Source organism: Mesoplodon mirus (genome assembly GCF_964341445.2).
Source record: "Mesoplodon mirus genome assembly, chromosome: 6".
In the NCBI taxonomy this organism is placed as follows: Eukaryota; Metazoa; Chordata; class Mammalia; order Artiodactyla; family Ziphiidae; genus Mesoplodon; species Mesoplodon mirus.
Genome location: NC_138982.1, coordinates 81,567,570 through 81,592,685, shown reverse-complemented (window position 1 = coordinate 81,592,685; position 25,116 = coordinate 81,567,570). Strand labels below are relative to the sequence as shown.

The window sequence follows — 25,116 nt, the reverse complement described above, 5'->3', positions numbered from 1 at the left end:
ATCACCTAGGAAAAGTGTTTGGCAGTATTTACTATAGTTGAACATATACATATCCAATGCCTCAGTAATTCCAGTATATACCCCCCAAATGTGTACATATGTGTACCAAAAGATAAGTTCAAGAATGTTCATAGTAGCACTATCCGTAATTGCCCCAAGCTAGAAACTACCCAAACACATATCAATAGTGGAATGGATAAGTAGATTGTGGTATATTCACACAACAGAGTACTATACAGCAATAAAATGAACAAACTCTTGAGAGAGCAAGGGTTACCCAAGGATTCCCAGCTGTTTCAGCCCTCAGCTGTTTGAGTCTTCCCAGCCTGGGCCCCAGACACATGCATGAAGAAGCCTTTGAGGTGATTCTGGCTGTAGTCACTGTCTGAATGCAACAACACAAGAAACCCTGAGTGCAAACAGCCCCGCTGAGCCCAGCCAAGCCCCACTTTTGTGAGCAAAACAAAGTATCATGATGATTTTAACTCACTGCTTTAGGGATGAACGTTACACAGCAATAGGTAACCAGAATACATGTGGCAGTATTTGGGGGAAAAAAATAAAGTAGAATATGTTAAATTTGTAAGTCTACTTTAAAATGTTTAAGGAAATTTAATTAAATAGATTTGTAAAAATCCCTCTAAAAACTACTGTTTAATATTAGGGTCATAAATAGAGGGAAAGATTTGTAAGTTGAACTTAAAAGCTTAATGGCAAACTAGGTTCTAAAATTTCTACTTCCCTATGTTGAACCTTAATGAAAAAATTTTTAAATAAAACAAGACAAAAACAGTGAAAACTTCTTGGATAGCGACTTCATTGATCCTTTCAGAACGCTGAAAGAAACAACCTAAGGAAAGGAAATGAGTGATTTATTGAGTGCTTACTAGGTGCCACGCCATGTCCTAGGTGCTTTACCTGAATCAACTCATTGAATCCTCACAACCCTGTGAACTGGGTTTCATAATCCGCACTTTACAGACACTCAGAGAGGCTATGTGACTTGCCTGAGGTTCCGCAGTTAGTAAAGGCTAGAATCTGTGCTTTTGCACTTTTGGATGCCTTCTTTGGGAAGGAAGCCTGGTGAAGGCAAAGTTCTAAAAGTCACTCGGGGGCCTTGGTGTGGCTGCAGCACTTTAGCATCTTCTGTGTCTGCTCCGACCTTGCCTGTGAGCCTTCCAGTGGGTGAGAAGAAGGGTGTGCACACGAGTGACCTTCCTGTGAGGATTAATGTGGCCAGAGAAAAGGATGCTCCATTGATCCTTACAGTTCAGGAGTCAGAGTTGGAGCCAAGGGGGCCCGTCCCCTGGACATAACTTGAGAGTAGCTCTGGAGAGGAGTTCTAGAAGCTGTGGAAAGACAGGGGAAGGATTTCAGCACTGTGGCTCCAGATAGCTCGCATAACTTCACAGGGTTCTTTTCACGTCTTTTTTTCCTCTACCGGTTCCCAATATTTTAACTGTACCCAATGCCTAACATAACAGGGGCAGATGTATCTTTGAATCATCTCCTTCTAGAATATAAGGGTGAGTCAGCTTTGAAGTTATATAGTCCAGTCCTCTCATTTTATAGGAGAAGAGACCAAGAGATTAACTTCGGTTGCTTCCTATGAAGAATCTATACACTTCCTATGAAGAATCCTACCTAACATTATGGAATGAGTTCTCAAAAATCTGCATAGAAAATCGGTGAGCTTTATAAAACCCTGTCTTTTATTTTTACAAAGAGAGGGATAGGTAAATGAGGCCTGTAAAAACAGAAGTAGAAGAATAACCTGGGGGTGGGCCCTGGTGGTAGGCTGCTGGGATCCCGAGGGCAGGGAGGGAACTGCTGCTCTAACTAACCTGCATGAACATGGAGACTTGGCAGGTCCAGTAGAGCTACCATCTAGAGACCCAGACCCTGAGGCCCCAGGCAGCCCTGCCATACCACCTTCAAGGGCAAGTCTTCTGCCCCAGGAGGCTTTCTAGTGGTTCTGGGAGAAACATGCTATTTAACAACACTGACAGCTAACTAAGCACCTTGCAGCCACTTTCGAGGGAAAGAGCCTGAATATAGTGCGACAGTGATCAGTCTCTCCTGGGCAAATAAAACAGGTGAAGGTCTGGCTATAGCTTAGTTATTCAGGGGCCAAGGAGCTAGTGTGTGCTTTCTTTAGATCACCACCTTTTTGCTGTTCCTTTTGTTGTCAGGGGATCCTATCAGCTGCTACCTTCCTTGGAATACCAGACTGGAGGAAAAAGATGGGAAATCATGTATCTCAGAGGAGGAGGGGTAGGGAGCGGAAGAGAGAAGCAGGGGCAGCGTGGGGAGGAGTTTGTTAAATAATTCTATACAGAACAGAATTTTAAAATACCTTATACGTTAAACTAGTGCTTTATAGCTTACAAATTGCCTTTGTGTACTTTATCTCATTTACTCCCCACAGCAACCTGGTAAGGTAGACAGAGGCTACCTATCTACTTATCAGTAGGTATTAATTATCTATGAGACTACTAGCCCTGTTTTGCAGATGAGGAACTGCTCTGGAAGGTGGTTAACTGGCAGGACTAGAGTCACATCTTAGAATCACAGAATCATAGCATCACGGAGTTAGAAGGCACCTTAATAGCAATAACCTAAGGCATCCTTCTCTCAGGGCTTGAATCACCTTAAAAAAACCTGAGAAGATTTCTTCTGATCCCTATTTGAATTCTTCCAGTGACGAGTAACTCACTACTCCTTGAGGCAAATCCATTGTTAATACTGAGCTAAAATCCTCTCCTTATAGCTTTCAGCCCTTAATTCATTTGTGTCCTCAAGAACTTCACCAAATTAAGGGAAATTGTAATTCCCCTTCTTTTCAAAATTCGAAGGTATTAGTCTTGTCCATCTCTTGCAGATTAAGCATCTTACATTCTTCCAACTGTTACTCATGATTACTCATAATGTGATTACCTGGCACAGTGCCTGAAATACACAGTGGATACTCAGTGAATGTTTGTTGAATTGGTTCTCTGGCCTTGGTATTTTGTCCTGGTCCTGGCCTCTTTCCTTGACCATAATTAGCTTCCATGTTGTAATCTGTTTCTCATTTGTTTGTTTATTTAAATAATAGAAAGGAAACAATATATAGTATTTACTTTCAAACCACAAAGTCTTCAGAACAACTTGAAAACATAAGCAAAATGGCCCAAATTTCAGACAGCTTTCAGTTAATTTGTGATAATGGACTCATTATCTGACTTAACTGACCACTTCAGAGATGCATTCATTGAGCATCTCCTTTAAGTAAGACATCAAGTGGAGCATTGTGGATTGTGTTCATAGTATTAACTGGAAAGATTCTAGTGAAAGCAGGGTTAATTTGAGGTCTAACTGTAAGACCCTGCATGAATACATTATCCAACAGCACTGCTTTGCATGTTAAAAAAAGTAGCACCCAATTGTGGATAATTCTGGGCACCACCAAACTGAAAAATGTGCTCTCTTCAAAAATAAGCTCCAGTAGAACCTCTGACTATTTTTAGTTGGTCTTAAATTGGCTTGGTATGAGGGACAAGCGCTGGCGTCAGTGTGATGAAGCTGTGTCCTGACAATGCAGAATCCAGTCAGCTTCATGCCTCTTATGTAAGTGCTGGGCGGGGATGAGTAGCAATGAGCTTACAACTTTGGTCATTGAAGAGCCAGGGACTAGATGGTGAATTGTGCCCTGCTTTAGAAAGGAAACAAGTAAATTGCTACCAATCACGAGGGACTATGCTTATTCATTACAGTAATAACCCTAAAAGGAGTTTGATGGCAAATAAGTCAAACCAAACACCCTAAAACACAGTTCGAGGAAAAGGTCTCTGGGTTAACTTATCCCATTATCACAGACTAAATTGAAAGCCATCTAAAATTTGGCCGATTTGATCACGTTTTCAAGTTGTTCTGAAAACTCTGTGGAAGTAAACAATGTGTTTTCCCCTTACTTAAGCCAAAGAACATTTATACTCTCTTTATACTACAAATACTAGTACTTTAGAAAGTTAGTTATGTTAGCAGTTTTCTCATCTTGAGCCTCAGAAAAGGCTGAATTTGGAAAGAGGCCTATTATGCAATAGTATTAAGGGTGGAGGACCTGGGAGATGGAGTCGTGACCGCCCTGCACATAAGCATCTGCACTGTCATCACGTGGTAGGTGATAGACTCTTCACAGGTACAGAATGGAGAGAACTCCTAGTCAAGCAGGACCTACCACCCAGCAGAGGGAGGAGGACAGTCCCAAGTCACAAGAGAAATCATAGAGAAATACAGCAGCAAGTTCTTGCTGGAAGACACGCTGATGTCCTGGGGCTTGTGTCCATTATACTGTTGACTGGCTGCTTCTCTTTCCTCCTCTGAACAGCACATCCTTTGCCTTCTCACATAAACCCAGGAGGGCCTTTGGGGGCCAGCTGGGCCAACACACTCACATGAAGAAAGTGAGGTTCAGTGAGGTTGTGTGGTTTGCAGTCAGTAGCAGAGCCAAACATAGCAGCCAGGACTTCGGGCTCCCGGTGTGGGTCTCTTTCTTGTTTACAACCCCGCCTGCCTCTTAACGTTTGGGATACTCATGCATAAGGTGTGTAGCCATCAAAGGTGGGAATTTTCACACCTCCACTTGAATGGTTTTCTTTATAGGCAGAGGGAGAGGTACTGATCTTGGAAGAGTCAGGATTAAAAACTAAGTTGGGGATACAGGGCAGCTTAGGAAGAAGAAGAAACAGAGCAAAATAGGAAGTGGGGCAAATGGGAAGAAGGCAACAGAGAGATAAAAACAGCAACAGTAAAATGGGGAAGACATGGAGGACAAATATGGAGAGGGGAAATTAACCGAGAAGAAGAAACAGGCCTTTTTCTTCTTAAGAGCAGCAAACTGAGGGAACCAAGGACTGAGCAGAAGTCAGAAGGAAGGGAGAAAGAGGAGAACAAATGGAGCCGGGAAAAGAGAAGAAAGCCAGGAAGAACATGAGGACACAGGGAGCTGCTATGAGTTCAGAGTGTGTGCAGGTGGGTAGGTGTGTTGGACAAAGAGAGGGACCCACAGGACAGAATCCATATGCACTGGTGGGGGTGGGCGAGTAGGGTACAGTGGGAAGGAGGCAATAGGAGAGGACAACACAAATGGAGGAGGTCAAGAAAGGGATCTCGGGTGCTAGACGCTGGTTGTAAGGACTCTGCTTCCATAGATTATCAATTCCACACTTACGAAACCAAATAGCTAACCTTTTATCATTTGCCTCTCTTGCCTCTTTCATTATTTATATGACTTGCTTTTCAAAATATACAAACATTCACTTACTTACCTCAAGTACCCTAAATGCCTTCCTCACTGAACTAGTTTCTTGGGAAAATAGTCAGTGTTTCCTAAAGAATGATTAATCTCTTAGCTAACCCTCCCCCACCTTGGAAATGCCTTCCAAATTGGGAACAGTGGGATTTTCCTCAGGAAAAGCCAGGCCTGCACCATGGTTGGCTGGAGTCCTAGAGGGATAAGTCACACAGCATTGTGAGAGCAGCCAGGGGGAACATGAAAGCAGTTACCCAGAACTGCTCAGCACACACTTTCTTGTACACTCTCCTAAGGTGTGAGGGAAATCCTGCATGTTAGTCCCACCCAGATTACGCCCACTCTACCTCCCGCAGGTGTGGTTTTCTGGGAAAGTCACCCTATCATAGTAATATTCAGTCACAGCAGTGTCCAGTCCTGTGCCTGAGCAAATAACACACTTTCCACTGGCCCAGAGGAGAGCAAGGTGGGGACATTTTCCTCCCAGAGTCATTAGCCTCTAATCACAAGCCTCTTCGAAATAATCGATGTTAACAGAGGTACCTGTCCAATCCAGGCTAAATAATGACTGCTTTCCAGAGCTGACTATATGCCAAGAAGAACCATTAGGAATTAGAACCATGCCAGCTTTTTAAAAAATCCTTTAAAATGCATGCCACAAATAAAATCCCCTTTAGTCTTAGCTGTGGCCTTAGTTATTAGCACAACCTTGCAAAAAAAAATTAGCAACCTATCTACTTGCTCAAAATGTTGACCAGCCAGCCCACTTTCAAAAATACAATCACACTTAATAAGGGATGAGTTAAAAAAAATTTTTTTTTACACTCTCATGCTTTGCGTGCGCCAGGAGTGAGTTGCTATCTGCAGGGTTGGGTTAATGCCACTTTCTGGGAATCCTCGGGAGGACAGACTCCATGAAATGATTTTTTGCCCTTACAAACCCAGTTAAGGCCAGCTGTTGGCAAGAAAGTGGCAGCTGCCTTCTGAGTACTTACACAGGATCCTGAGCCCGGCAGCTGTGCCCATGTTAGTTCTCCCCTCACCTCATGTACTCCCCATCACTCTGATAATCCATGAACGATTCTGATCCCGACACCTCCTCAAAATCCTCCAGCACCAGACTGGTAGAGTCCTCACCCAGGACGCTGCTGTCGGGCCTGGACATCCTGACCCAGGGAGGAGGTGCAGGAGGGTTGGTGGCCGCTGGAGGTGGGGAGCTAGGGGGTGTTTGCTGGACAGATGTGGGCAGGGCCTGAGGAGAGAGGGATGCGGCAGGCTCACGGACGTCCTTGTCATCCTTCTGAGACTCTGGTCCTGCATCTGTGGCAGCAGGACCTAAGACGTGGTAGAGGCTGGGGAGACGGATGTCGAAGCGCAGCCCAAACTTAGCAAAGAGCTTGTCATTGAGAGCGTAGAGCTTCTCCGAGATGTCATAGCCCAGCAGGGCCGAGAAGAGGCGAGAGATGTATCGCTGTTTGGCCAGAAGGAGGTGGAGACTTTTCCGGGGCCAGGAAATATAGCTACATTCAGTCTCGGCTGTCAGAGTGACCTGAGAGGGGTCAGGAGCAGAGAGTAAAGGTTGAAACTAGAAAATGTGTCCATGCTTAGCACAGAGAAATATAGCGTTTACTTGGCAAACTGCTGCACTTTTCCTGAAGAAGCTGTGGAAGTAGCTCTCCATGGCCTTGCCTGGAAGAGGTCCTATGACTGACGTTTACTGCGTGCACTGACACGACAGGGGTGGGGGGTGGTTGTGTGTGTGTGTGGAGGGTGCTCTTGTCAGGAGCCCTGAGATCAGCCCTTCACTCGCTGGGCCCTCACCTCCTAGAGCCTCAGTGTCCACCTCCAGTCTCCTCAGCTCTCCTACTCTGTGTCCCATGGCTGATCTCACTAATGGCTGCAGAAGGTTCTGAGCCTGCTGTGATTACAGGAGAGAAAAAGGGCCTCCTAGCACTCGGAAGAAAGGTCAGGATGCTGATGACAGTTTTTTTTAAGGATAAAAAGAGATAATATATTGGAATGGGGACACAAAAAAGAGTTGGAAAGAATTTCAGTGAGAGAAGAGCCAGGCTGCATCCAGTGGACAGAATGCTGGCTTGGGATTCAAGCCCATGAGCTGCTCTTGACTTGGGCCCTACAAGTAACCAAATGGATCCGATGACTGAAGTCAGCAAAAGGGCACAGGGGAAGAGGAACTCTTTTTTTGGGATTGGGGGGGCCGCCACCTTGCGGCATGCAGGATCTTAGTTCCCCGACCAGGGATCAAACCCGTGCCCCCTGCATTGGAAGCACAGAGTCTTAACCACTGGACCTCCAGGGAAGTCCCAAGAGGAACTCTTAAGAGCACAAAGTAGAAGGACACCCCACTCTCCATTTATTTAGACATCTAGAAATTTCTGGGCACTCGCTATGTGCCCATGATACAAAGCTAAGTTACACTTGCAGGGTCAATAACGTGTGCCCAGCACAGAGTAGGCGCTTGATAAACCTTGTTAAAACAATGATGGTAAAGCTAGGTTTCAAATGAAGACATGCTTAGGATAGTAAAGGAAAAGGGTGTGGAATCACACAATTCTTTATACTCTGGCCATAATACTTTAAACGTGAGCAGGTTGGCAGAGCTCAAGATGAAGATTTGTGAATCGAGACAGTGGAAATGAGGAGGAGGAGGATAGCAGCTGACATTTACTGAGAGGCGACCACATGTTGGCGTTGTGTTAAATCCTTTATGTGGGTCGTCTCATTAAAGGTAGGGTTGGCTTTCCAAACATTCTTTGTTAGAGATCATATAAAATCCTTTTATTTCTTTGCCTCCAGAATTCCCCCTCCCCTCCCCTCAATCATCAACACTGAAGTCAGGGCTCTAAATTAACTCATCAAGACCAGAAACCAGTTTCAAGTTCTGGCTTTACCACTTTACTAGCTGTGTGACATCAGATGAATTGCTTAATCTCTCTGGGTTTGTTGCCTCATGCGAAAGAATTATTACTCACAATCCATCCATTACTAATTTGGTTCAACAAGTAATTGTCACATCTGCCATAACCTGTACTTTCGATGTACTTAGTAACAATTCCCAAACAAGAAATAAGTGTGCTGCACGTGAAGTGGGTGTGCGTAAGAGCTAATCTGGATGCAAGCAGTGTCCTCAAAGCTGAACACAGAGACCATGGGCATTCTTGAGAACATGCTGTTACTTCTTCCATCTTAAAATGAATCAAAATTTTAAAATTAAAATCCTTTTTCTTCACTTCACTTCCTTGACTAGCTAACACTCCATTGATTTGCTCTCCTTTTCAGCAAAGCTCCATGAAAAAGTTGTCTATACTTGCTGTTACCAATTCCTCTTGCACTCTCTCTTCAGCCAGCAAGGCTTTGCCCCAGTGGTCCACAAACTATTCCTGGCAAGGTCACCAATGACCTCTACATTGCTGAGTCTGACAATCAGTTTCCATAGCTTTCAGTCTCTCCTCTTTGATACTCTTTACTTGGTTCCCAGGATGCCATACTCTCCTGGTATAATCTCCTGATTGGTCCCTTTCAGCTTCCTTTGCTGCTTCCTCTTTTCCCCTCCAAATTCTAAACACTAGAGTATCCCAGGGTTAATGGATTCTTGAACCCCCTTTCTGTCTACACGCACTCACTTGGTGATTTTGTCCGATTCAATGGCTTTAAATATCATCTGTGTGCTATGACTTCCAGACTTATGTCTCAAGCTCAGACCTTGTTCTTTAATTCCAGACTCAAATATGCAACTGCCTATGCAGTGTCTCTGTTTAAATGTCCATAGATGGCACAAATCTAACACTCCCCAAACTGGACTTCCTCTCTTCTCACAAAGACGATACTATCGTAGCCTTCCTTATCTCAGTTGATAGCAGCTCCATCCTTCCAGTTGCTCAGGTCAAAAGTCTTAGAGGTTTTCTTAATGCTCTTTCTCTCATGCACTACATCCGATGCGTTAGGGAATCCTTTTGTCTCTATCTAGAAAATATACTCTCTGGCCCTAGACGATGTGGCTCCATATCACCTCTCTGACTTCCTCTCCTACGATTCTCTCCCCTCCCTCTCTCTGTTCCAGCCACATTGGCCTCCCTTCTGAACCTCAAACATGCTAGTCCTTCCCACCACCCAGCTTTTGCCTCTGTCTAGTATGCTGTTCCCCCTGATATTCTCAGAGCTCACACTACCAATCACTTCAGGTCTTTGCTCAAATGTCGCCCATTCAACAAAGACCTCCATGAACACCCCATTTAAAATTGCAACTACGTTGACCCTTGAGCAACACGGGTTTGAACTGCGTGTGTCCGTTTAAATGGGGATTTTTTTTAATAGTAAATACTAAAGTACTACACATCGGCCGGTTGGTTGAATCTGAGGATGTGGAACCCCAGATATGGGGGAACATATATTTGGCAGTTGGACTATAAATTATACGTGGATTTTCTACTGCGTGAAGGGTTGGTGCCGCTACCTCCTGTGTTGTTCAAGGGTCAACTATGTCTCTCCCTTAATTACACTACTCTATTTTTTTTTTACTAGAAGTTATTATCTTTTAACATATTACATAATTTACTTATTCATTATGTCTATGGCTTATTTTTTGTCTCCCCTACTAGAATGTAAATAGCATGAAGGCAGGGACCTTCATCTGTTCTGTTGACTGATATATTCCGGGCACCTTTAATAGTGCCCAGGTGAGAATTCCCTGGCGGTCCAGTGGTTAGGACTCTGCGCTTCCACTGCAGGAGGCACAGGTTCAATCCCTGGTTGGGGAACTAAGATCCCACATGCCACATGGCATGGCCAAAAAGAAAAAAAAAAGATAGTGCCCAGGTTACAATAACTGCTCAATAAATACTACGGAAGTGAATGAATGAAATCAGGTGAAGACTACCAATCTTGTATGTTGCAAAACAACTTTATGTCATTTTCTCATGTCCTATGTAAAATCCTTCCTAAAAGTCTTCAGGAAACCGATGGTTTGACTGATTCCCACATACACATGCACATGTCTGTAATAAAGTTTTGACCAGCTCTTTCTTTAATCCTCACCTTCGAAGCTGGTTGAATGGATTAAATAAGCTGACGTACGTAAAGAGACCTTGGGTCCAGTAAAACGTGATGCAAGTTGGAGAAATAATGCTGATTTTTGTGTGATCCCTCCCATGCTATGTTCTTGGTGACTAATGAGAGGGTCACAGTGCTTAACAGTCAATAAATTCTTAATTGAATTCTTGAGAGGTGTGATGGAATGTTGATTCCCTTGTGGTAAACTTAGTAAGTATTATGATTCAGTCACTGTGGATTCCCTGTTAGTCAACAAAGACTATGCAATTGCAAAGGCAAGGACAAGATGAACTACAACCGGAGACAACACTTGACATTTGCAAAGAGGAAATGGGACTTCACAGAGCCAAGAGCAAATATGTGGATCTCATTGCTCCCAATGGGGAAGCATGCTAAAAATACAAATGGGAGAAATACGACAGTCCCTATATCCCTCTCAGATGACTGAGAGGCCATCTGCGGTCACAGCCCTTCCTTTCAAGCATAACTTAGGGGAGGACGCCCGGCTTATCCACCACCTGTTTCTCAGTTTCAGTGTCAGAAACAGAGCCTGGTCTGGCTGGCTCAGGACCTGACTCAGGCCTCCTGAAGGTTCTTATGGTCCTGGGAGGGTTCTCAAAGGAGACTGCTGGGTGGCTTGGAGAGGACGTGAGTGTGTGGTGGGTGAGGCACGTTCAGAGGGGATCTGTGGCTGGTGGTCTAGGCAGTGGGATCAGGATTGCCTCTCAGGCTCTGTCCTCACAGAGTTAGGAGTCAGGGTGGGGCGGAAGCAGGCCCAGCCAGGTGGCATTGCCTGGCATGTGTCTATTCTGGGGTTGGCTCGAATGCTCGCCTGAGGGACTCCCTGATAGAACTGGTAGGAGACACAGGGAACCCAGTACTGGCAAACTATCTGGACAGAGGAGTCCCTATAATGGTGGGTATGTGTAAACTCCACTCTCCTGGTAATCCTCCCATTTTAAAAAAGAATAGAAATAGTGGTGTCAGGCCACTTGGCTTTGCCACTTTCTAGATGAAGACCTTGGGCAAATTACTTGAGGTTTCTAAGCCTTAGTTCCCTCATCTGTTAAACATGTTAATGGACGGTTGTGAGAATCAATAAGGCAATAAAATAGGTAGTGCCTGCCACGTGCTAGCCATTCAGTAGGTGAGAACTACAAAGAAGGTAACTGAAATCTGAAGGACTGGCAGAGAAGAGAGGAGGGCTCTAGCAGCCAGGCCCTGAACTTGGAGTGTGTATGTGATGTCCTCTGGAGCCCTGAGACACCAACTGCCCACTGCCGAGCCAGTTCAGTGAACCTTTACTGAACACCTACTACTGTGCACAAGGAGCCTGAAGATGGAGAGGAGAGCCCAGATTTCTACCTCAAGGAGTTTACTATGCGAAAGACAGAAAGGAAACCAAATCGTTAGAGACATGTGCGCAGTCAGCATGGTAAAAGGAATAGAAGAGGCACGTAGGCGGTGTGGGGGCGGGGCGGGGCAGGGGAAGCTGGTGAGGTCAGCCTGGGCAGGCCTCAGAGGAAGTGAGATGCCGTAGCCTCCTCTGGATGAGGAAAGTGCATTTCAGATAGAACCGACAGTAGGAGCCAAGACATGGCCATTGCAAAACAATGTGGTGTGTTTAGGGAAGAACTAGTAGTTCCGTAGGGCTGGTATGAGCAGGAACTGTGAGGAAGGAAGGGGCTGGAGATGTGGCTGGTTGTCACTAAGGGTCTTAAGTTACTCCCTAAGGAGTGTGGGCTTTTATCTTGTGGTCGCTGGGGTCTTCTGGAAGAGTTTTAGGCATAGGAGTGACATAGCCCCCCTTTCAGGGGTCTGCACCTCCCTACCCCACCCTTCCTCTGTCAGGCACTTTTTCCACAGGAGGAGAGTGCTCCCACCCCGAGCATCATATTGGCAGTGGTTCAAATGACAGATGTAAGAGGGGAAAGATGGAGGCAGGGATATTGCTGGGTTACAGTGGGATGGTCTTGGGGTGGTGCTGCCATGGGGCTCCCTATTACCTGGAAGACCCCCTCTGCAGAGGGATGTAGCGATTCCCACTCGGGAGAGTCCATGAACTGGTAAGGAAAGATGTAGTGCAGAAACTGCCCATCCTGGCTCACACGAACCCTGGCAAAGGGAGAGAAGAGACTGTGTGGGAAAAGGGAAGTGGCTACCCAAATCCTCTCCGAAGTCTAAGTTACATGTTAAAAAGTGGAAAATGATTAGGGTCCAGTATGGGCTTTTTCCTGTTTTCCCCAGAAAACTCAGAGTGTCAGCCTAAACCTCTCCTCTAAAGTGAGTTATACCGGGAAAGGTTCCTCTATCAGGCAGAGGGGGCAGATCAAAAAGATCTCTAAGGTACATCCTGTCCATTTGGAAGGAGCTACTGTTCCAGTTTTTCTGGAGCTTTATTGGCTAAACAATTATGTATGGAGCACCTTCTGTGTTCCTGGAAATCTGGGAATGTGGAGATGATCTGATCCTTGCCTTTAAAGACGTCACAATTTAGTGGAAGTCACAGGTACATAAATAACTGGCTGTAAGTCAGCGTGTGCTACTGTGGGACAGGAGACTAGAGGACGGAGAGATCTTAGTTCTCTCCAAGTGGCAGACTTCTCAAAGATGATATTTGAGCTGAGTTTTGAAGGATGAATAGGATACTGAGAAGCAGATCAGAATGGGGATGGAGATCTGAGAAATCCAATGTGGAATTCTGTTTTCCAATATCTGCTTTTCCCTTCCTCCATATTAGGAATTTTAGCTGGGTTCATGGCTGCCCGGCTAAACTACATTTCCCTACCCCCCTTGCCGCGAGGTAGAGCCATGTGATTACGTTTTGGCCAAGGGGATATTAGCACTCCACACCTTGCTCCTAGTGAATGCCTAGACATATATGTGTGTGTGCAAATTACCAAAGACCACCATCAATTAATAGATCATTGCGTATTATCTGACAACCTAAAGATGGAAGACAGAAGGGGACGTAGGTCTCAAACCAAGCCCAGGATGTGGTGTCAACCTACACTCTCTGATGGCAGAAACGCACCTGCTCCTACAAGACCTATCAATATGTGTAGATAACCATCAGAACTTCCCTGAGTAATGAAAGGATACAAGGAAAGATGAAGTGCCGCGTTCTCCTACCTCACAGTCTTCACATATTCTCTCCCCTCCAGCTGCCTCTCTTCCCAATCCCCACCTTCTCCTCAGGCCTCAGCTTAAACATTCCTTCCTCCAGGAAGTCTTGTCTGGCTGCCCCAGGAAAGTTAGGTCCACCGCTTAAATGCTCTCATTGCACTTTGCCTTTCTCCTTGGAAATACTATGTCTGTTATTCACCACTATGTCAAACATGAATTAGTGCCTCTCTTCATACACTGTGAGTACAAGAAAAATATATTTCTTTTTTTTCTTTTTTTGCGGTACGCAGGCCTCTCACTGTGGTGGCCTCTCCCACTGCGAGCACAGGCTCCGGACGCGCAGGCTCAGCGGCCATGGCTCACGGGCCCAGCCACTCCGCGGCATGTGGGATCTTCCTGGACCGGGGCACGAACCCGTGTCCCCTGCATCGGCAGGCGGACTCTCAACCACTGCGCCACCAGGGAAGCCCTATTTTTCCTTTTTTAACACAAGATCCCTAGTCCCTAGCCCTCTTCATAAATATTTTTGGAAAAGGGGAGGGAGGAAGGAAGGGAGAAAGGAAAGGAAGAAGGAAGGAACGATCAAACAAATGAACTCACTGTGTCACCATAAATGGGACCAAAACCTCAAAGAAAAGCTTCTCTAACAAAGGAAGAAAGACAACAGGAAGGAAATGAGGTTGCTGCCACACACATCAGATCCTCCTGTCCTCTCCCCAGGCAAGGAATCTGGACACCCAAGCAAGCCACTGAGGAGGGACGAGATTTTAGAGTGTGAGTAACATCTAATGAGCCTGCATGACTCCTTGAAGCCATTCACATTGTATATTGTATCCTTTGTAGTTTGAGTCTCCTCTTCCTTCTTGATCTCCTGGACATCAGGTAATTTCATCCTCCAAGAAGAGCTTAGACAGTTAGTTGCCTCTTCAGGAGTTCATACTTGGGATTGTATATGAGAGAAAATCTCCAACAGTAAGCACAGCTTAACAGGGTGATGAACTTTGAGGAGGTCACTTTGCCTTTCTGAGTCTTGAAAGGGATTGATTGCCTTATGAAAATAAAACAAAAAGAACATCTGAGATTTCAGCAAAGCGCTCCAGATGAGAGTCTGCACACATGAACTGGGGAGGTCTCCACAAGAAGCCTCCATTTCTTGACATGGAGTTCTTGTCTGCTGCTTTGAGGTGTTTGGTACCTCACCAGCCAAAGGTACGATGATTCTCCTTTAAAGCTGGAGCCTGGTCATATAGACTAGAAGCCCCTTTCCCCAGCTCCAACTTAGCAAAGTTGAGACAGGATGATGTTGAAAGATCTCAAAACAAAACTCTTACTCCAAACCTTGCAAAGCAAGAAAAATATCAAAATTGTCTAATTTTGGACTCAGGTTTTGGATGCTAAGTATAATAGGAAAAGCCACACTGAGAGGGCAAGGCCCCCTCTCCTCTTCACAGGGACGTGGTCTTCTGCAAGTTCATGGTAACTCCATTATATGAAAGATACCTGAACCATACAATAATCCTGATGTATGGTTTCCTTTCAGTTCACCCATAAATGAAATGAAACATCACAAAACCTCATAGCTCATCCACCCCAGGACCTCAGGCTCCAAACAAACGAAAACCATGTGTACACCACACGTTGATGCTATACGTTAATACATGAATGCATACTACTGCTGGTGGCAGTAGTAGGTGTAGTGCCATCGTCATCATGTCAAACTCCTTTCTTTCCCCACCATGGCTGGCGGGCTTGTCTGGTTTCTTTCTCTTCTGTTTGGAATCAGACCCTTCTGATTACTTTCTTGTCCTTCTACCACATTCTCCTGGTCTCAAGAAAGCAGGAAAGAGGAAATTAAGGACAAAGCTTTTGAAATACTCTACTTGCTTGCCACAGAGCCAGCCCAAGTACATACCAGGTTAAGATGCTTACTGTCAGATGCTTAGCTCCACATACAAGTCCCACTAGGGCAATATTTCAAAGAAGTCACAATTTCCTACCAACTGTGCAGCACAGAGCTCCATGGTATATTTGTTCAGAAGAGATCAGTCAATGGCCAATGCTTGCATGCAGCCTGACCAGGCATACGGTAATCCTGACAAAGCCCATTTCTGTTAAGGTCTGACTGTCAGCCTCCTTAAAAGGTGTCAGCCAGGTGTCTCCACCATATACTCAAAGAGATACACGTAGGCAACACTACTCCTCCCTCACTGTCTGGCCCGCAGGTTTATAGCACTTTACTTCTTCGTCTGTAAGAAGCTCAATAGAACAATTGGAAGTGGAAAAGTGGACAAGGGGTATTCCTGCTCCATACCTGGGTATATACAGAATGGCTTTACCAGGGCTTCCCTGGTGGCGCAGTGGTTGAGAATCCACCTGCCGATGCAGGGGACATGGGTCCGTGCACCGGTCCGGGAAGATCCCACGTGCCGCGGAGCGGCTGGGCCCGTGAGCCATGGCCGCTGAGCCTGCGCGTCCGGAGCCTGTGCTCCGCAGTGGGAGAGGCCACAACAGTGAGAGGCCCGCGTACCGCAAACAAACAAACAAACAAAAAGAATGGCTTTACCATAGAATCTGTATGGGATATTCCCCAAGATCTTTGATGCCCTGGAGGGAACAGGGGTTACAGGAAACCCCCTCTGTTTTGGCACTGTTTCTTGTACATACTTGGCACTTAGCAAATGTTGAATGCATGTGGAAGGAATGAATTAGTCTTACTGAAATGTCCAGTTTTCCAAAGCTTACAGAGATATTGCTGCAGTTTAGGCATGACATGCTGGCGTGTGTGTGTGGTGTGGTCATTTCAGACCGAGGCTCAAGAAACACTCACCCCACACCTCCCAGCACAAGTGCACACACAATCCTTCCTGCCAACCAAGGCGCCTCATGAGCTAGTTTCCTCATGGAAAATGCTAAGAAAGGGGAAGCAAGCGCATGCTTAGAAAAATCTATTTTGGTTTGTTTGACTTGCCACATCCTTCCTCAGTGGAAGGGACATGAAATGGAAAGGGAGGCACTGGGAAATGAGAAGTGTGGGCGTGGGGAAGAAATGCTGGGCATTGACTGAGCAGCTTACCGGCCAGAAAGCAGCAGGGACAGGCGGTCGATGGGCGTCTCGCCCTCCACGGCATAGGTCTGCTCCGTGTCCAGAGTCAAGACTTGCTCCTCGCAGCAGCGAACGATCTCCTTGTACGCTGGCAGGGGTACCTGCAGGGGCAGGCACAGCGTCTTGTAGAGGAGCTCGAACTCCTCGGGGAGGGTGTCCTCGCGCAGGCAATACACCAGGTGTGCCAGCTGGAGCACGCAGGCAGTCGCTAGCAGCACGCTCCAGAGGACGATGTCTAGGCCGCAGGCGTCAAACCAGCCCCACAGCACACAGCACAGGTAGCCTGTGCCCAGGAAGCCAAAGAGGTAGAAGCACCCATACACCCCGCTGCCCCCCATGAAGCCCAGGAGCAGGAGGCAGGTGGCCAGGTGGTAGACAGCCCCTTCCTGGTCCTGCCTCCAGTCGACGCACAGCGGCCCGCTCCAGAGGAGCTGGCCCACTGCGCTGCCGTTGCTGCTCATCTTCGGGCCTCAAAGCCTGTCGGGCTCTAAGACTGTCCCCACGTGGGAAATTCAGGAAATGGGTTAGCCTGTCCTCTCAGATGTCATCTCACCATTGGCTTCTCCCCACCAGCTCCACCTTTCCTGGGAGGAATGCTTCCAGTAGCTTGGGGGAATGAATGGCAGAACATAATACACTTCATGGAGAACTGAAAACCTTTCTTTCTCTTTCCCTCAGCAAGGCTCTGGCCCTCCCCGCAGAGCTCTGACGAGCGTCCACGGCTCCAAGTTTCTTAGGACAGTCTTCACGTTTGGCTCTTGGCAGGAAACCTAAATTGTCCTGAGGAAAAGATAGGACTATGGGGCTGAAAACTTCAGCAGTGAGGGATAAAAAAGCAGCCACATCCTGCTTTCTGTTGTCTCCAAACAGAATGAGGAGAGCCCAGCATGGGAGGCGCATTTGTGCACCATTTGGAATGCATCTCTCTTGGCACCGGAAGAAAGGGTGACCCCAGACGGATACCATGTTTGGAATTGGAATCCAAGAGGTACTGTCAGTGAGAAAAAACAGGCCAGGCACACAGGCAGGCTGGAAGAGCACTTAACATACCTCCCCAGAGGACAAGATAAGACCTGGGGCAAAAGAGGCAAGTGAGTGTGTGTGTGTGTGTGTGTGTGTGTGTGTGTGTGTGTGTGTGTGTGTGTGAGGGGGTGGACAAAGGGAAAGTGAGCACAGAATTTACTGTCACGCCTCAGGCAGGTCACTGTCCAGAGCCCCCTCTGGGAGGGCTGGGGGCTCTCCTGAGGTAGGAGGACACTTCAAGGTCGGAAAGTATGGGACTATTATCAGAAAAAATCCTAACAGTGAGAAGTGGAAAACCCCTTGAAAGCCTTTATGAAGTCACGTTGGAAATATGACTTTATTTTGAAATAGGCATTTATTTGACAACCATTAAACAAAATTAGCTATGCAAAGCAGCTTTTTGAATTCTGACTTTCTCCTGCGTGTATGTGGATCTAGTAATAGTTAATACAATGGTAATACATTGCTCAGACCATCACCCCACTCACCCCAATGTTGGCAAATTATAATAACCATCACCTATTGAACACCTACAAAATGGCAGACGTAGATTAGGTATTTTTCATACGCATGATTTAGTCATCACACAACCACTCCAAATAAATATTATCCTCCTCCTACATTTGAAAGAAACTGAGGTTTAGAGAGGTAACAAGTTCCCACAGGTAGTAAGTGACAGAGGCAGGATTTTTTTTTTTTAATATAAATTCATTTATTTATTTATTTTTGGTTGCATTGGAATTTTGTTGCTGCGTGCGGGCTTTCTCTAGTTGCGGTGAGCAGGGACTACTCTTTGTTGCGGTGCGTGGGCTCTCATTGCAGTCGCTTCTCTTGTTGCGGAGCACGGGCTTCTAGGCACGCGGGCTTCAGTAATTGTGGCACGTGGGGTCTAGAGCGCAGGCTCAGTAGTTGTGACACTTGAGCTCAGTAGTTGTGGCTCACGGGCTCTAGGCGCACGGGCTTCAGTAGTTGTGGTGCACGGCCCTAGTTGCTCCGCGGCATGTGGGATCTTCCTAGACCAGGGCTCGAACCCGTGTTCCCTGTATTGGCAGGCAGATTCTTAACCACTGCGCCACCAGGGAAGTCCCAGAGGCAGGATTTGATCTCATCTGTCTGACTTATTGCTGTGTCCCAAGTACTTGGCACAGTTAGTGGAAATACAGGACCAGATCCATGACTCTTAACTCCACTCCCGCCAGAAAGTCTGAGGACGTTCAGGAACTTCTGGATGAACCTGGAGTCTACCTCGGGTCATCAATTTGAAATCTGGGAATATGCAAACACTAAACTAAGAAATGTCCCTCTGGCTTCCACATGACTCCTTGATTTTGTTTCCTTACTACCATTACTCCTACACCCCCTGAGGTATGGGGGCGGGGACAGGGGGTGGAGGCACCCAGTAACCTTCCAGAACTATTCAAGTGCTCGATTCATAGGGACCTTTATTATACTGCTAGTAACCTAAGTAAAATTAGTGAGAGATTAGGAATTGTCAAATATGCAGAGGAGTAGAAGTTTTCAACTCAACACACACTGAGTGCCTGCTATGAGCCAAGCACTTAGCGGATCAAAGATTCCCAAGAGCTTTCACTCTATCAAGGGAGAGATACCTCAAAAAACAACCTCATTTCAGTGTGGGAAGCATAGTAACTGAGTTGAGTTTAGGAGAGGTGGCAGCCTAGAAGGAAGGTGGCATTGAAGAAGGAAGACACAGGTGCTAACAAGGAATTTGGGGTGCAGGGGTTGAATTAGCCAGGTAGAGGGAGAAGAGGATGTCTAGTGGTGAGAACAGCAGAAGAAGCATAGGCATGGAGGTGTGAGAATGTACGGCATGTTGAAGCTGGGGTTTTTCTTCTTTAATCACAATCACCTAACCAACAAATGTGCATCTTATTCCCTTCTTTCTAACGTTGAGGGGGAAAATCAGTGGCAAAGGAAAAGAGCTAGAGAGCTTCTGGAGAAGGCCCCATGCCCCACCCCGCCGCCCTCGCCCCCAGCCTTTCCCACAGCAACCATTTGGGTCCTTGATGTCATTTCAGCAGTGGAGTTTGGGAATTTCCATATGCTGCTTTTCTGTCACCTGCCTGCCTCCTGGCCAAGCCACCCCCTTTAGCAAGCAGCAGCTGCTTATCCCTCCACCTTAGTCATGCACCCCCTGAGCTGTCAGAGTGGCTGTCTCTGCCAGCTGTGAGCAAGGAAATGAGAAGCACAGGAACAGAGAAACAACCAAGGCTCTGCCCAAGATAGAATTTCAAAACAGGTCATCTTTCTCAGCAAGCCTGACCAATGGGCTGGTCCTGATCCCTTAAAGAGCCAGGCAGACCAGCTAGCTGACTGCTGCTCTCAGCCTGCCTTCTTTGTCAATCCACAAATGTGCTCATCTGAGCAGAAGGTACTAACATTTGTCAAGCAGTTATTGTTTCCTCATGTCTCCCCGTGATACTTTATTTTTAATGGAAGAAACAAGCTCAGAGAGGTTAAGGAACATCCCCACGGTGACAGAGATAGTATGTGAATAGGGGCTAACGCCTAGGTCATTGTGACTCTAAATTGTAGGTTCTCTGTGCTGTACCACCTTGCCAGGTACTTTGGGGAGTTAATATGTGTCCATATGCAGGCTCATTCATTGCTACCAGGGATTTGTGTGTGCCACTGGGGTGGCATAAACACCACATGCTACCTGTAGTGACAGTGATGCCTGTGGGGTGGGACCTATGACACGAATACAGTGAAAAGCTGTATCTTTGTTTTTAAAACCAGGTTTGATAGAAGAAGAAAGAAAAATTGTGTGTCAAAATGGTATGTTCTTATAAGGAAAGCCACAAATATTCAGGCAGAAGCACGGTAGAAAATATTTGGGGGGAATAAAAGGAAAGACACAGGAGTCACATCATTTGTTGAGTCAATTCTATTGAATAAGCATTTACTTAGGACAAAGTATGTGTGCTAGGAACTGGGGATAGAAGATGAGGAAGACAATGAGTGAGGGAGACTGACCCAGAAAGAACTACAACCCCAAAAATACACTTATTGGGCATGTGACCAATGAGACATAAGAGGACGTGTCAGGGAGCTTCTGGAAGAAGTATATTCCCTGGTGGAGACAGTAAGGAGGCTTGCTACCTTTCATCCTGGCTTGAATACAGTTGTGTGATGATATAATGCTTGAAGCTACCACAACCATGAGATAGGAAGGGGTTCAAAGGAAGCACTGATAGGGGAGCAAAGAATTCAGGAAAAACATCACAAGGGAAGATGACATATAAGCTGGTTTACAAAGCCGAGTAGGTGTTCCCCAGCTACGGGAGGGCATTCCAGGAAGGGAGAACAGAATGTGAAGTCAAGTCCAGAAGTAAAACGAAAATACATGGCATATTCTGGTAACAGAGAACAGTTTGTTATCAGTGAATCAAAGCGAGCATCAGGACACGAGGCAGGAGAGGCAGGCCAGGGCCAGATTATGAAGTCAGCCAGCTACACCATCTCTCCAAGAGTGGTCACGGACCATGGCTGGTCCAACAGCTGTTACTGGTCCATCATAAGATATGGACAGAAACTGAGAGAACTTAAGACATCTTTATACAGTTTGACAGGAAACTTATTAGTCTGTGAATTGGAAAAACTTAAAGTAGTAGTAGTTTACTACTTGTAGTTTGAGAAACTACATGTAGTTTCACCACAGGTAGTTTGATAAACATTGGTCTTGATGCTTTTAATGCTTTCCTAATGTAGTTATTAAAATCGAACACAGGCATGATTCTAGGCATTGGACACATACTGCTGAGTTGATCTTGGGCAGACACTACTGGTTCCTTATCCATTTCCCCCTTTTCCCCCAGTTTATGGAACTCTGATTTTGCTTGGGCGATATGTAAAGGAGGGTGGGCTTCTCTCCCAGTTGCCAGGGCCTGAACTTAGACTGGTCAAGGGACTTCCCTGGTGGCGCAATGGATAAGACGCCGAGCTCCCAATGCAGGGGGCCCGCGTTTGATTCCTGGTCAGGGAAATAGATCCCACATGCATGCTGCAACTAAGAGTTCCCATGCCACAACTAAGGAGCCCACCTGCTGCAACTAAGACCCGGTACAACCAAATAAATAAGTAAATATTTTTTAAAAAACAATAAAAACTGGTATCAAAAAGACTTCCAAGTTAAAAAAAAAAAAAAAGACTGGTCACATCCAAGCACGATATCCCATTCTCCACAATGGCAACTAGTTTAAGAGTGGACATGTGGGCTTCCCTGGTGGCGCAGTGGTTGAGAGTCCGCCTGCTGATGCAGGGGACATGGGTTCGTGCCCCGGTCCGGGAAGATCCCACATGCTGCGGAGCGGCTGGGCCTGTGAGCCATGGCTGCTGAGCCTGCGCGTCTGGAGCCTGTGCTCTGCAATGGGAGAGGCCACAACAGTGAGAGGCCCGCGTACCTCAAAAAAAAAAAAAAAAAAAAAGAGTGGACGTGTGACTAATGAGACATAAGAGGACACGTGTGTGGGAGTATCTGGGGAAAAGTATACTCCCTGATAGAGACAGTAAGGAAGCCTACTACCTTTCATCCTGGCTTGAATACAGCTGTATGATGATGTAACGTGTGAAGCCACTGTACCCATGAGATAGGATGAGAAGGTTAAAGAGGAGAAAAATAGAACAAGCCTTGGTTCTTCAAAGTATCACTGAGCCATCGTCTCAAATCTGAAACTTTCAACCTTCAGACTTTATGACAGGAGATAAATTACATTTATTGCTTAAGTCTCTGTAGTTGGGTATTCTGGTACTCACAGTTGAAGGCATTCAGATTCCAATCTCCCTAAGGATCTCCGTAAGGACTACTCTTCAACCAACAGTTCTCCAAACATCTGCTGATTGTTTTACTCTATGAAAACTGAACGTCATATGACTTATTATGTGCTACCAATAATTTTCTCTCAAAAGTCTGAGTAAACTGAGAGGAATTGCTCCTCTAAACTCAATTTGACCATTCAGGATGACTTGGTTGTTAAGTGAACACGATGATTTAGTGCAAAGTTGGTTGTCTACTCAATACCCATTTACCATATACCACTTCCTCCTTGTAACAGAATTCCAGTTTTGTTCTGATATCTCACCTACACATGGATCCAAGGAGGAAATCCTGTTTAAGCTAGTCAGCAAAGGGCATTCTGTTGACAATTATTATTGGTCCATAAAAATACACATAACCTAATTTGGCTCAGTCAGACCAAAAAAAGGGTGGGTGGGTGTGGGGACTTCATGCCTTAGGAATGATTTCTCTTTCCTCTGCTGCACTTGAACAAGAAAGTAGATTATTAGCTTCATTAGTCCTAGGAGAGAGCTCTGAGATGAAAATAACTTGAGTCTTGGATGGCACCACTGAGCCTTGATATCACTGCATCTAGAGCTTGCCCTAACCCTGGACTGCCAGTTATGTGTTTCCCTTGATGAGGATTTTGTATTACTTAGCTGTCAAAAGTACCATAATTAACACAGATAGAACTACCACCTAGCAGTTTATAATAGCTAAAGAAACACTGGGTATAGTCACACATGCACTCTTTTAAGGAAAATATTTATCATAGCACTGAATATTCAACTTTATATTTTTATAGCTTATATACATATATCCACCAGAATATAAGCTCTTTGAGAGCAGGCCACGTCTTACTAATCTTTGTTCACTACTTAGCACATAGTTGGCATTTAGTATGTCCTCAGTAAATGTTGAGTCAAGCAGCCTCTATTCTTGAGGACAGGGGATATGTCTGATTCACACATACTCAACACTTAGGGCAGTTCCTTGCACATAATAAGCCTTCATTAAATATGTACTGAGTGAATAAGTGAATTTACAACTATTAATATATGATGTTTATATTAGACACCCGGTACAGGAAAGAACATTGGGCTTTTGGGCTTGAACTCTAATGACCAAGACTCACATCCCAGGTCACCAGATATTTAACCAGAGCAACTTCCTTAACCTGAGTGCCTGTACTCACCTGTAAAATGGGGATTATAGTTTCTCCATCACCCTCACATCAGACCTGCAGAAGGTATAGTTAACCTAATGGAGACCTTGCTTAGGGACATGGTCCTGTTCTTATCAACCTTCAAGGCAAATGTTTCACGTTAGACGAAGGGAACTAATTATAGAGAATAGCGTGAATGTATCTGTATTGAGATTTGGGGATGTATTGTGAATAGCAGAGGCTTAGCAAAGAGGTATGTGGTGGTCAGAATGTGGTGATCACCTATTAGGAAGCTAAGTTCTTCATTTTTCAAATTATTGTGGTGACACCTATTACTGTTAGTATCAAAATGCTGCACATGATTTCTGGGAAGGCTTAAGCACTAGGGAAGGGTGGGCAGAGGGTCTTGTGAGATGTACTTTTAACTATGGCAGGTGTCAAGAAGGGTGTGTTAATTCTTTACACATCAGGTGAGCGTATCAAACTGGCAAAGGCTGAAAAAAATTAACCTTGCTAAGAGCTTAGGGAAACAGGCACCCACAGGTACTAAGGTATTATAAATGGGCACCCCCTTTCTAGAGATCAGTCAGGCAGTACTCATTCAAAGCCTTGAAAACTCTGGCCCATCCTTAGTTAAATGATTAGTAAAGATACTTGTAAAGACTTTCCTATGGGGCTTCCCTGGTGGCGCAGTTGTTGAGAGTCCGCCTGCCGACGCAGGGGACACAGGTTCATGCCCCGGTCCGGGAGGATCCCACATGCCGCAGAGCGGCTGGGCCCGTGAGCCATGGCCGCTGAGCCTGCGCATCCGGAGCCTGTGCTCCGCAACGGGAGAGGCCACAACAGTGAGAGGCCCGCGTACAAAAAAAAAAAAAAAAAAAAAAAAGACTTTCCTATGGAAACTTCCATTGCAGTATTATAATGGAGTAGCAAAAAAAATAAAAATAAAAAGTGAACATACATGCGAAAGAGATAAATGGCAAGATGGTCACCAAAAAGTGGCCCTATTGTAGACTGGTGGGATTTCAGGTGACTTCTTTCTTTCTTCCTTACATGTTTCCATAAAACCAGCCAGCAAAACAATGTATTTTAAAATCAGAAATAGGGCTTCCCTGGTGGCGCAGTGGTTGAGAGTCCGCCTGCCGATGCAGGGGACACGGGTTCGTGCCCCGGTCTGGGAAGATCCCACATGCCGCGGAGCAGCTGGGTCCGTGAGCCGTGGCCACTGGGCCTGTGCGTCCAGAGCCTGTGCTCCGCAAAGGGAGAGGCCACAGCAGTGAGAGGCCCGCGTACCGCAAAAAAATAAATAAATAAATAAATAAATTAAATCAGAAATAATTTAGGTATCTGTTATGTATCCTGTTCAATTCTGAGACCCAATTCCTAGAAGGGTATCTGACACACAGCAGGCATTCTATAAAACATCTGATTGTTGAATGTATGTAGATAGGGAATTGGTAAGCCATAGAGTAGATTTATACATAGCTACTACAACTCATATTGTAGAACTGAACTCACAGGTGGTAAAATATATTAAG

The 25,116-nt window shown here is 45.7% G+C and overlaps 1 protein-coding gene across 1 annotated transcript; it reads right to left on the bottom strand.

Moving 5' to 3' along the window:
* Positions 1 to 855: 855 nt before the first annotated feature.
* On the bottom strand, positions 856 to 17,053 carry POPDC2 (popeye domain cAMP effector 2; the record flags this gene model as incomplete). The annotated part of the gene is made up of 4 exons (XM_082625712.1): positions 856 to 1,349; positions 6,431 to 6,842; positions 12,370 to 12,478; positions 16,563 to 17,053. 4 exons carry the CDS (start codon positions 17,051 to 17,053, stop codon positions 1,264 to 1,266), a joined length of 1,098 nt encoding a protein of 365 aa, XP_082481838.1. The 3' UTR covers positions 856 to 1,263.
* Between the last annotated feature and the right edge of the window lie 8,063 nt (positions 17,054 to 25,116).